Below are 12,192 nucleotides of genomic sequence, written 5' to 3'. Positions count from 1 at the left end.
GAGGGCAGTTTGCCTGATTCTCTCACTTGGACCAGACAAGAGCAAACATTCCTAGTTGCTAATTATGACTCTCTTTGCCAGAAGAACCCGGAGGGAGCAGAGGACCCATCCCCAGGGGATGAACCATATTGCTCCTAGGCAGCCATGACATTCCTGTTCTTTGCCAAATACTCAATTTCCCAGCCTCCCTTGAAGTGAGAAGAGGATGCAACTCAGTTCTGGCCAACAACATTTAAAGGGAAACGTCCTGACAGAATTCTGGGAAAGCTTTTACCTTCATGCTAAAGTAGTGTGGCCTCATTCGCTTCATGGAGCTGTGGCAGCCACCTTGTGGCATGGAGGAAACTACATGCTAAGGATGGGAGAGTAGGAGAATGAAGTCTTATGTCCTTGATGAACCACTACCTATGACAGAATGCTTGTGACCAGAATTGTCAGGTGAGGAAAACTAAACCACTTTTTTAAGGTCTTGTAAATCAGGTTGTTGCTTGTAGTGGGGTGCATTCTTGACTGGGGTGGGGGGCGGTGTTTTGTAAAGATGAGAGGCAGTTATCATAAAGGACAGCACTTATCACCAAAGGACAGCTCCCTGCTCACAGCACTCTTGGGTCCATTCTGCCTTTGGGGCTTCACCACTAATTACAACCTTGTTCTCAAGCGTCATGTTTTTGTCTTCTGTCCTCAAACATTGGCCAATCACTGTAAGGTGGCTCAGGACACCGCATCTAGCTGTCCTGCACCACCTACCTGCCTTCCAGCCAGCAGCCTGGTGTCCAGATGCTGAGTTAGAACCACCTTGAAACCCTTCAGGGTGACAATCCGAGCTCAGAGAAAGCCCCATCGGGCAGAAACTTGGAACCACGACTCCTTCTGGGCGACATGGAGGAGCTTGGGCTTTGGGCCAGCCTTCTCGCACGGCCCAGTGAGCACCTCCGGTCTCGTGCATCCCCTGGGAAATCTGTTTACTCCAGCTTTGCCCTCCACAACCCCCTCACCCAGGCTTCACCTCCCAAATCTGCAAAGACACAAGCAGGCCAAAGAATGCCACTCAAGAGGCTTTCTCCATTTTATTTCTTTGGGAAAAGAAAACGAAGTCTTTCCATCACCTATGGTAGAGATATATATTTATATATATTTATATATAATTTCTTTTGTGGTTGGAAGTCCCAAAGCTGAGTCTGTTCATATTTTTTTCTTTTTTTTTTTTTTTTTCCTACTAATGCCTTCTCTTCCCTCTGCCCCTCTGGTCCAGGCCCAGGTTCTGGGGCAGGTACAGTGAGGGGTGAGTGGAATGGGCAGTGATTGCCAGATGGCCCCCCTCACCCGGCTCACAGATCTGGTGAGGGTCACCGAGAAGGGGCTGTGCAGAGGGATAGAGGCCACACAGGGGGGCACTCTTGTTTTTGTGGGGGATGCACAGCTCATTAAACAGTCACCAGTCATAGGAGGAGGCTGGTCAGGGGCTGGGGAACTTGCTCACAGTAGTTGCCAGCTCTCTCCACCCTGTCCTCCAAACCCCATCTTGGGGGTGGGAGGAAGAGAGTGAAAAGAGAAATACAAGGGCTGAGGGCCAAGCCTCCTCTAATTTTTATTGCTGGTGAATTAGAAATTTGCCTTTCCCTTCCTATCTTAGGGAGATAGACTCAGAGGATGCCGAGAGGAGAAGGGAAGTGACAGTGCTGTCCCAACCCCCACTGATGGCCATGCCAGGCCTACCCTGGGCAAACACTGGGCTACCTCGAGGTCCTGGGAACTCAGGGGTCAGTGTTCCTCTCAGGTCAGCCTTGTCCTTCAAGGGCAATCACAACCATCCCCCCTCGCCCCTCAAAACAAAGGCCTCTGGCTCAGGCTTGGGCCCATTGGAGCTTGGAAGTGGGCAGTGCACCAAAGATCAAGCAGAATTTTCTACTGGAAGAAAAGGTGAGGTTTGGGGGGAAGAGGCGGCCTAGGACAATGATGTTCTGAGCGTGAAAGCAGAGGGAGGCTGGGGGAATCGAGTGGGAGAAGACACAGGAAGACATCACAGACACTCATATGACCTCAGAAACCGGGTGAGGGGAGTGCCTGAGAGGCAGGTAGCACTTAATAGCTGTAGTTAGAGCCACGGACAGCGGCCCTGGGTGTGGGGTGAGCCAAGCAGATGGGGCTATCACCCTGTGGGATCCTGGCCAGAAGGGTGGGGTAGAGCTAAGCAGTCTCCAGGTGACCCTTCCCAAGAACAGGAGAGCAGATCTTCCCTGGGCACTGAGTCTCCACCCCCAGCCTTCCCTCCGGCCCCTGATACGCACATATGGACATACACTCAGGACCAGGCCAGGCTCCGAGGCCTGAGCCCAAGAGACCTTGGTAGGAGTGGGGGGAGGGGCTGGGCAGGTAGCCCTCTCAACCACATACGGGCCATCTGCTCCCACTCGTCCTGCCAATCTGCCCAGGGAGGGATAATAGGGCAGGAAGGAGAGAGGCCAGGAGCCCAAGGTCTGTCAGCTTCGGCAGACCCCATGCAGGCCCCCTCAGGCTATATGGCCTTGGAGGTGACCACAGAGAGCATCACTGGACACCGGGGTGGCCAACAGAGGCAGCCCGGTCCTACCGAGGGGCTGGGGCACCTCATGGTACTGCAGGCCTGCCGCCTCCCATCTCCTGCAAAGCAGTGCCAAGAAGGGGAGCACGGGCTCCCCCAAACACTCTGCCTCGCTCTCTCCCTTCCTTGGGAGGAGGGTCCAAGTGGGCTGCCCAGAGGGCCTGTGGTAGAGCCCGAAGGGCACCCAGTGGGGGGGGTGGGGAGGGACCTGGTCACAGCTGCTTTGAGAACCTCTTTGGTCTGGGGGCATGGGGGACATGGGGAAGAGAAATGGCGGGAAGGGGACACTGGGGACTCTGGCCTTTGACAGGGCATTTGTCAAAAGGCCACATGCCCAGGTAGGGGATCAGATTTCCGTGGACTCAATGCGCTCGAGGCGGGAGGGCGTCCAGGCTTTCTTCTCCTCGCCGTGTTGGGGGGTGGGTGTGCTGGCACCCCCCGCTGCCCCGCGCTCCCGCAGCCGCCGCTCCAGCTGCTGGTTGCGCTGGTACATCTCCACGTAACTCAGCTGCAGCTGCTTCTGGTACTCGATGACCTTCTCCTTCTCCTCCAGCCACACGCGGCGCTCCTCCGCGAAGCTGGCCCCCTGGCGCTCCCGGGCTCGCCGCTCGGCCGCCAGCTCGGCCTGCAGCCGCCCCACCTCCCGCCGCAGGGCCCGCGTCCCACTCTCCCCGCCAGCTTCCGCCTCCCCGTCCAAGGAAACCAGCGAGGCGGCGGCGGCCACCCCGGCCTGCCGGCGCATCTTGGCCTCGTCGCTCTCGCACGTGGCCAGGGCCTCCTGGGGCTCGGCCGGGTCCACCGGGGTCAGGGCGGGCTTGAGGCACGCCGCGGGCAGCTCCGCCTCGCCCAGCTCCAGGCTGGCCTGTTTGCTGCCGAAGGAGTCCCTCAGGCTGAGCAGCTGCTCCTCCTTCTCCCGCAGCGAGGCCCGGCCCTCCCGCAGCTGCGAGCGCAGCCCCACGATCTCACTCAGCTTCTGGGACACGTCGGCCTGCGAGTCCTTCAGCTGCTGCTTCAGGAGGGAGATCTCCCCCGCCTTCTGGCACACCTGGGCAGGGGCAGGGGCGAAGAGGACCAGGGTCAAGGCAGAGCCCTGCGGCCGGCACCCGGGCCCCGGCCTCCAGCCCGCAGCGCGGAGCATCTGCAGATGCAGGCTTAACTCCTGGGACGCGCAGGAATGCCCCAACGGCCCCCCTTGGGCTACCCAGGACACACGTGGCTAGTCCCACACAGCACCCCCCTCCCTCCCCAGGGCCACTCTGGTCCTCACAGACGCTCCTCATCGGTTCTGTCCCCCTCCCCCTTCACTCCCCCTTGTGACAGTGGGCCGCAGCTCTGGGTTTCTCCAGAGCGACAGAAGGAAGGAGACTCAGAGAGGGAGAGCCCAAGCCCCCTGCCCGCACCTCCCACTTAGTTTCCTCCATCCGGGGCAGGAAGTCAGCCTGCTCCTTCTGGCAGGCGGCCACCTTGTCCTCCAGCTCTTCCCGCTGCCGCATCAGCTGGGCGGCCTCCTCCTGCAGCTGCTTCTTGTCCTGCTGCAGCCGCAGCACCTGCAGCTGTAGGCCCTGCTGGGCGCGCTGCGCGCGGCGGGCCACCTGCTGCAGCTTCCCGCTGCAGCCCTGCCGCAGCTCGGCCAGCTCGCGCTCCCACGCCTTCTGCCGCTCCTCCAGCACCTGGGCCACCGCGGCCTCGCTCTGCTCCAGGCTCCGCCGCAGAGCGGTCACCTCCTGCTCCTTCTCCCACAGCCGCTCCTCGAGCTCCTGGATCAGGGCACTGGGCGAGGGGGGTGAGCAGGCCGCGAACGGCAGGCCTCCACCTCCGCCCTCCCCCGACCCCAGGTGGCCTGGCCGCCCCATGGAGGAGGACGACCCGCTCTTGCTGGAGGCGCGCCCGCTGTCAGAGGTCCCCAGGTCCTGGTAGCCCGAGCCGCCGCCGCCGCCGCCACTGCCGTAGCTGGCAGTGCCGATGCGGTTGATGTGGCTGGTGGAGGCACTGAGGGGCGCCAGGTGCTGGCTATAGCTGGAGCTGTAGGTGGGCAGGCTCGTCAGTGAGTTCCGGCCGGAGTCGGAGAGGCCGCCCCCACCCCCGCCCGCTGGGGTCATGGTCCGAGACTTGTCCAGTCCGCCCTTGAGACCACCAGGACCCTGTCGTCCCTCAGGAGTACCATTGGTCTGCGGGGGGCACAAGTTCTGCATGGAGTGGAAGTTCTTGGGTACAACGGGCTTGAAGGCCGAAGGCCTGACTAGCGGCTCAGAGCACTGAGTAAAAAGCAAGCAAGGCGGAGTGGGCATCAGAATGGGGCCTTAACCTCGGCCCCAGCCTCTTCCCTCTGGCCAAGATAGGTTCAGCCTCACCCCCAATTAATCTCCATCCTGGAAGTCCCTCCCAGCCGGGCTCCACCGCATGGCACCCAAAAGCCAAGTCTCCCCTGGAACCGCCAGCCAGACTTGGCCCCCAAGACCCCACACCAGGGCTCCCCAGCCCGACCTCCATTCTGGCCCCTACACCCCAACCTCCAGGGCCCACTTTACCCTCCTCTCTTCCCCTCAGAAAAAAGGCCCTGGGGACCGACCTGGTCTAGCTTGCCAGAGGTGGCCAAGAGCTTAGGTGGATGGCTGGGCTCGCGATACTGCGGCGGGGCCTTGTCACTGCCCCCGCTGCTGCTACTGCCCCCGCTGCTGGCCACCACGTTGCCGCAGACATCGGTGTGGTCGCTGCCCCGCAGCTCGCCGTTGAGGTAGAGGGAGTTGGCGAGAGCCTTGTCTTCGGAGGGGTAGCGGCCTGGCCTCTCCCTGCTGGCCCCACCACCGCCGCCGCGGGGGCCGGGGAAACTGCCCTGGCTGCCCCCACCCCCCGTGCGGGTGCCCACGCTCTTCATGGCGAACTCCTGGGCATGGGCCACCCCGCTGCCCACACTGCCCATGGCCAGGCGAGGGTCTGGGGGTCCGAGCTCAGAGGGCCGAGGGGCAAAGGCCAGGAGAGGATCCCGCCCTGGGTCAGCGCGCATAGGCAGCGTCTCCAGCTTCGCCATGACTGAGCCAGGGGGGCACTGCGGGCACAGGTGGGAAGGCAAAGAGAGGTCAGCCCCACCCCCACTTGCACCCCGCCCCTCAGTGTCCCCTTCCCTACAGTGGGTACAAGAGTTCCCAGACACCCAGGATGGAGGAATGGGGCTGGGGTAAGAGTGACAGCTTGGTAATGGGGGTGCCTGTTGCCCACCTGATGAAGCCCAGGCCCCAGGGCACCATGCACATACCCTCCCAGCTTTGCTCAGCTCAGCATTCCACTCCTCAGCTCCTGCCTCAACCCCATCTCCTCCATGAGCCCCAATTCTTCACTGCAGCTGCCAAAACTTAGGCGTTCTTTACCCTGGGTCTGGAGCCCTATAACCCAACCTCATGGGCTGGGGAGATGGGGTTGGAAGGGTACAACAATGCTTGAATTCAATAGGGAACCTCAGAAATTAAGGGAAGGAGAGAACCCACCCCTAACCAAAACTTGGGAGTAGGGGTCCTTCCCGGCCCCCTAACCTAGGGTGTTGCAGTCAAGGGCAGAAGTGGAGGCTCACTACCAGCGCAGGCTCCTCTCCTTGCCTTTCCAAGGGAGTGGGGGGCCGACGGGTCCTCAAGCCTGGGACCCTCCGAGGCCCGGTCTGCAGGGGCCATGTGCCTCACTTTCGCAGTCGGGGCTCGGCCCGAACCAGCTGGGCGACTTTGGATGGGCCGACTGAGCCATCCCGGACTGCAGTTTTCTCCTCTGCGAAATGGGAGGAATGGAGGACCTACCTCATGGAGCTGCCGAGCGCCAGGCGCCCCGAGGCGGCGGGCGCGGGAGGGACTGGAGTCTTGCGCCGCGCGCCCCCGGGTCGCATGTGGGCGCCACCTCGGGCACGCCCCGCCCCCCGCGGACGCCCGGGGACCTTGGCTGTAGCGCGTGGCGAGCGGACCTTCCGGAGGTCTTCCCAACTCGGCCGCACGAGGGGCCCCTTCCCCACGGTCAGTACCTCTGCAGAAGCCCCGGGGCTGGCTGAGACCGAGGCAGAGGACGCGGTGCTACCAGCTGCGGGCGCTGGCCGTGCCTCCCTCCGGGACTGCGTTTCCCACAGGTGGGCGGGGGAGGGGCGGGGCTTCCGCACCCTGCTGCGCCCGCAGGGGATTCCGCGCCTCCCATCCCCTCTAAGAATTCACTGCCACCGGGAAGACTTCCTGGATTACCCCCTTCCCCCGTTCCCTTTGGACCTTGAACCGTGAAGTCCTCTGAGCCATTCCGTGAGCGTGCGCCCCCCCGCCCCCAAGGCCAGCCCACAAGAGAGGGGGGGGGGCGGCGCAGCGCAGGCAGGGCGACAGGGCCTCGGGTTACCTGTGCTCAGGGAGGCCCCACTTCCTGGTTCCTTTGTCTCAAATCCACACCGGGGAACACCTGCCCTAGAGATCTGCATTATCTAGCGGGGCCAAAGGCACCAGGCAGTGCCAGCCGCGGATGCAGACCCTGGAATCCGTTTGCCAGAGGTGGTAGGGGCACCCTCAGGCTTTCCCCCCCTACTCCCATGAGAAACCAGGCAAGGAGCCTTCCTTCTCTACCAAGGTGAAGGGGTCCAGGTGGCACTCCATGCCCCTCGAGTGCCCCTCAGACTGTCTTCTACCCAGATGCCCATTCTGATACCATGTCCTTCCTATTAGGCCCCAGACCAGGGGAACCTAACAAAACTCTTGCCCTTCAGGAGTCTTTTGGCCACCACACCTGGAATTACAGCCCTAAGTGGTTGGAAAGTTCACCATCAAGCCAGGCCCCACTGCCTTTGTAAAATTCCATTCTCTCAGCATCTGCCCCCCTCCCACCCCAGGGGTGGAGAACAGCACTTTACCACCTTCCTCCCAGGAGCCGGTCTATCCCCACATGCAGGGCTGAGTCTAGGGTGAGGCAAGGGAGGCACCTAGTGCAGAACTTCAGCACAGTGTCAGCAGGTGCAAGACCCTGAGAGTGAGTGCCTCTCAGGCCTCACTCTCGTCCCCGCTCTGCCTCTGCTCCCCAGGTACTCCAGCTCAGCTACCCCTCAACTCAAAATCCCCCTCCCACCCTAAGCATGACCCCTTTCTCAGCATCCTCAGGTACAGTGTGGGGAGCAGCTGGGGACTAGAAGGATGAAAGCTGAGTGGCCTGAGGCTTGAAACCAGTGGGAAGGCCTGGGCGGGGTCTGGGAGGAAGAACTGACCAAACTTCATAGAGATGGGGTTCAGGGGTGGGGGCAAGGGGTGGGTGTGACACCCTTAACAAAACAGGGGTAGAATGTTTGGGGAAACAGGTACTTTGGGAAAGACCAGACAAAGATCTCTCTCACATACTGGGTGGAAAGAGACTGTGGTGGTCAGCATTCAAGGGTGGTGTGGGTGGAGCCCAGCATCAAGCGAAGGTGGCAGGGCCCCAGAAGCCGGGAGGCAGTGTGGACACAAGAAGGAGGCCAGAACAAGGCAGGCCCTGCAGAACAAGCTGGGGGACTTCAAGAATGTCAGAGCAGCTCCCAGTGTTAGAAAGGGGCCAGGTAAAGTCGAGACTGGAGAGTGTATCCTGGATCTGCAGGTGGAAACCTCACTAGCTTCAGAAAAGTGGTGCACGGCAAAGCGAGGCTACAAGAGTAGCTGGGTCCGGAGGGAGAGATGGGAGAGTTCCCTGGTGAAAGAGAAGGCCAGAGAAGGCAGTAACTTAAGGTGGTTTGGGATCCAAAGGCTCTTTTCTGATTTTAAATTAAGCATGGTAGAAACCTGAGTATGTTGCTCGGCCGAAGGCAGGCGCCAATAGTGAGATGAGAGAGCTAGGCAAGGGGGCTCCAGCAGATGCCAGGATGTGGGCAGGAGCAAACCTCAGAAGTGATCATGTTGATCATGAGAGTGACAGGGGATAGTGTTTGCAAGGGTGCTTTCTGAGCTGTAGGGTGCAGTACAAACATGCAGTACTTCCTTCTCTGTGATCCACAAAAGGAGGATCTGACCACAGGTTGAGGCTGGTGGTAGGCCACTCAGCGCCACTGTTTCCCTGGGATGTGTGTGGTCCCCGGACAAGCTCAATGCCCAGAGTCCTAGATGGAAATGAGGTATTCCTGGGAATGTCTCCTGGGATCGGCTCCTGCTCTACCTGGGGAATCCTTGACTATCAACCCAGAGCAGCTCTCCCTGGAGCCTCATTCCCCAAAGAGTGTCCTGCCATAATTCTAACCTGTCAGCAAGCATTCCCTGCCCCTTGCCTTTGCCGAGTTTGGGCTGCCGCAGTTTCTTTTCTCAAAATCCCAACAGGTTGCTGGCAGGACAAGGAGGGGCATTTGTTTCCCTGATAGGCAGAAACTGAGCCCAGAGGAAGGGTTTGAGCTTTGTGTATGGGTTAGGGTCCTGAACTGGCCCAGGTGGCTGAGCATGGTCTGCATAAGCACCCTCAGGGCATCAGCTCAACAACCTGGGATGACAGCCTGTTGCCCAACTCTGCCGCTCTCTCTGTGCCATCAACCTTCATTGCCTGGGACATTATGCAGAGTATTGATGGTCATAAAGGGGTCAAATGATCTGTACCTGGGCTCTACATGGGCAGGTCCCTCCAACCCACAGTGACCACTCAACCCCTCCTTACCTCTGTCCCTCCCAAAGCTAAGAACACTCTACCCCTCTCTTGTGGTCTCAGAGACCCCTATACCAGCCCATTTGCCCCCTAAAGCTTTCAGTAGCCCCTCTTGCCAGCACCCTTGCTGGGGGCTCCTCGCTGGCCTCTTCCCCCCTGCACTCCCTCCCACACACAGCTGCCAGGGGACTCTTTCTAAAGGGCAAAGCTGAGCTTGTCCCTGCTCTGCCCAAATTCTTCCACGAGCAGCGCCAAGAACAGTCGACATGGGTTCTGGAGGCATCAGCTCAAGTGTAAATCCCAGCTGAACTGATTAGGGGTGAATGCATGCAGGTTATTTCACCTCGGGTTCTCACACCTACCTTACAGGAATCTTAAGAAGTAAATGTATTATGGGTAAGAGGCCTGGCATTTCTCTCAGTCCCCAGAACCAGAGCAGAGCTTGCAGCAGGGCCTTCAAGGCATCTCCTGCTGCCCATCCTATTTCCCCTGACCTGAGCTCCTCTCCGCTCCACACAAAATCTCTTCCCAGGTCTCTATGCCCACCCTGCATCCTTCAAGGACCAATCCAAATGCTGCCTCCCAGGACAGCATCCCTGATCGCCCCTGGGGAGCAGGGGCCTTGGAGCACTTGGCTCAGGCTACTCCAGGGAGATTTCACTCTGAGGCTTCCCCAGGGGCTGGCCTGGGGGTGCCCTGGGGACACAGATGGCAGAGTCCTAGGGGTCTCTGGGCCCTGACCCTGAGGAGATGCAGAGAGAATGCTGTGGGAACGCTAGTTATGAGCAATGCAAAGAGGCAATGAATCCGGACAGGAAAATCAGGAAGGGCTTCCGGGAAGAAGGACTGAGGGAGAAAGGGGACTGGGGGCACTGTAGGGCTTTTGGGGTGCAGAGGTCTTCAGAACTTCTTGGTTGGGATGTGGGAGGGGAGATCCACCTTCCCTTGGTGTCAACGGGGGAAGGGAACCATCTCCTAGATCCTGGCTCTGGTGAAGCTGGTGTTTAAGGACTGAGGGGGCTGACAGCGCCCCCCCTACCCCAGCACACACACGCGCGCACACACGAGCTGCCGCGCAGGGGAGTGGGGGTGTTCGCCATTCACCAGCAGTCCACGGCCCGCAGCGCCAACAGATAGAGACCCCGGCCACAGGCTGTCCTGAGGAGGTGCCCGAGGGTCTCCGTGGTGCAGGAAATCCCTCTCGCACCTTCCGTAGCTCCCTACCAGCGCGTGTGGCCCCGGGGGGCGGGGCGCAGAGGGAAGAGGTGACATAATCCGGGCCGCACCCCCTCCGGCCGCCACCTCCCCCCAGGCCTGGTGAAGCATCCATGACATCATCGGCCTTATCTCCACTCCCCTCCCCCGCCCCGGGACCCCAGCAGCGGGACGCGCCCCCTCCCCAGCTCCGGGTCCGGCAGGACGAGCATCGCAGTGCAGCGGGCACGACGACAGGTCGAAGCCGGGAGGGGTGCCACGATGGGCCGGCCTCACTTACTCGCTGCCTCAGGGTCCAGCGCGGGGTCCTCGGAGCGGGCGCCACCGGCCCGGCTCGCTGGCGCAGCCCGAAGCCCGCCCGGCGGGGCGCGCGGCGCGGGCCCGGCTCCGCTCCGCGCCCCTCCCGCTCCCCGCCCGGGCCCCGCCCACCCGCGGCTGCGGCAAACGCGGGCCCGCCCTCCGGCCACGCCCCCCAGGGCCGCCAATCCCCAGGCTGGGGCGGGGCGCAGCGCTTTAACCCCTTTGTAGCTGCGTCCGGGTTCGCGCGTGGGACCCCTCTATTTCACCCTCTCCAGAGCTGCGTAAGTCGGCCCGAGTCCCTCTGCTCGTCGCCTCTTACCCCCCCAAACCCTTTGGGTTCAACCCCCAGGCTCTGATCTCTAACAAATCCAGTGGGACCGCGCCCTCCGCCACTACTTTGGCAACCGGGAGGAGCCCCTCCGGTTTGGGGAAGGGGATCTCGACGTCGACCCCAGCCCCATTTCTCTCCGGCTCCTGCTCTTCCGGACGCGGCCTCCCAACGGACGCCGTGAGACCGCAAGTCTGCAAGGTGGGGGCGGGCGAGCCCTCCCGGGGCGGATCCGACACCGCTGAGGGAAGACCCGCATGGGCGCGGGGACCGCAGGCCGGCGTGTAAGAGGCTTCGAGGGGCCGTAACTATGTCCGGCAGCAAACGGTGCCGGTTTGAAACTTGCTGCTGCGGAGGCTCACTGTCCGGGGGGTAAAAGGAGGGCAACGAGGAAAAAGATACACATTACAATCCAGCAAGGTGTGAGTGCTTTCACCCCCTGCCCCACACCTGGCAGGAGACCCAGCCCCAAGCCCACGCTGCATTCGGGGGTAAGAGGGGGTGAGGTGAGGACTTCGTCCCTCACCCGGAGTACCATTTTCGCACGCGCGTGCTTCGTTCTGTACCGGGAGTGCTCATTCTGTCCCGGTTGGCCCGGGAGGACTGCCGGGAGGAAGCCGGCCGGGACTGGAGGTCTTAGCCTCGAATACGGCGAATATGGCGGGGAAGCAGACCAGGCCTAGTGTTCAGCATGAGTAAAAGCCTGGAGGCACAAAGGGTCTGTCCTAAAAACTCTAGCGCCTCCACTCTAGCTGGGATTTAACCCATTGTATCATATCTGTTATTTGGTCATTGCTGATTTGTTTGGTTATCTGTCATCCTATTTTATAGTATGTATTTCTTGCTATTTCCTGTTTTCTGGATTTTTCCATATTTACTTTTATTTTCTATACTGGTCTGCAAGATCGAAAGCCTGTGTTTAATTCTCCTGGTGGTTACCTTTGAGTTTATCAAGTAAAAATACAGTTTTTCACAAATCATTAAAGTCAATGACAAATTATTCCTTTTTATATTCCTCTTTATGTAATGAAAAATTTAATGTGCTTTTCTATCTCTAGGCCTGCTGCCCTCATACCTACTTATATCTGTTCATTTAATCCAGGATGACAGGCCCAGTTTTGTTTACACTTTTTTTTCACGCCACAAAATCCTGTTTTTCTTTTTTTTT

General features: G+C 60.1%; 1 protein-coding gene across 6 annotated transcripts; it reads right to left on the bottom strand.

Moving 5' to 3' along the window:
* Positions 1 to 1,053: 1,053 nt before the first annotated feature.
* On the bottom strand, positions 1,054 to 10,810 carry LZTS3 (leucine zipper tumor suppressor family member 3). 6 transcript variants are annotated; one of them, XM_064572897.1, is made up of 5 exons: positions 10,677 to 10,810; positions 6,172 to 6,334; positions 5,151 to 5,627; positions 3,982 to 4,836; positions 1,054 to 3,626 (listed from the first exon to the last, which is right to left on the bottom strand). In XM_064572897.1, the coding sequence occupies exons 2-5, from the start codon at positions 6,241 to 6,243 to the stop codon at positions 2,928 to 2,930; spliced, it is 2,103 nt and encodes a 700-aa protein (XP_064428967.1). In that variant the 5' UTR covers positions 6,244 to 6,334; positions 10,677 to 10,810; the 3' UTR covers positions 1,054 to 2,927. The 6 variants fall into 6 exon arrangements, with proteins under 6 accessions (XP_064428967.1, XP_064428968.1, XP_064428972.1 ...); XM_064572898.1 differs by having other exon boundaries at positions 4,045 to 4,836; XM_064572902.1 differs by lacking the exon at positions 6,172 to 6,334 and having other exon boundaries at positions 10,677 to 10,803.
* Positions 10,811 to 12,192: the final 1,382 nt, after the last annotated feature.

The sequence above is a fragment of the Mirounga angustirostris genome, unplaced genomic scaffold, assembly GCF_029215605.1.
Source record: "Mirounga angustirostris isolate CCGP_5_RB_7025 unplaced genomic scaffold, mMirAng1.0.hap1 SCAF_10, whole genome shotgun sequence".
Taxonomy (NCBI): domain Eukaryota; kingdom Metazoa; phylum Chordata; class Mammalia; order Carnivora; family Phocidae; genus Mirounga; species Mirounga angustirostris.
The sequence above is the reverse complement of the archived record's forward strand: the minus strand, read 5'-3'. Positions and strand labels throughout refer to the sequence as shown.

What these genes read in the sequence shown, in the direction of transcription:
- LZTS3 (XM_064572897.1), bottom strand. Translation starts at nt 6,243, where the DNA reads ATGGCCCCTGCAGACCGGGCCTCGGAGGGTCCCAGGCTTGAGGACCCG. An exon ending in CCCCCCACTCCCTTGGAAAG is followed by an intron (nt 5,628 to 6,171) that starts GCAAGGAGAGGA and finishes CTGTGCCCGCAG; the next exon opens with TGCCCCCCTGGCTCAGTCAT. An exon ending in CCTCTGGCAAGCTAGACCAG is followed by an intron (nt 4,837 to 5,150) that starts GTCGGTCCCCAG and finishes CTTTTTACTCAG; the next exon opens with TGCTCTGAGCCGCTAGTCAG.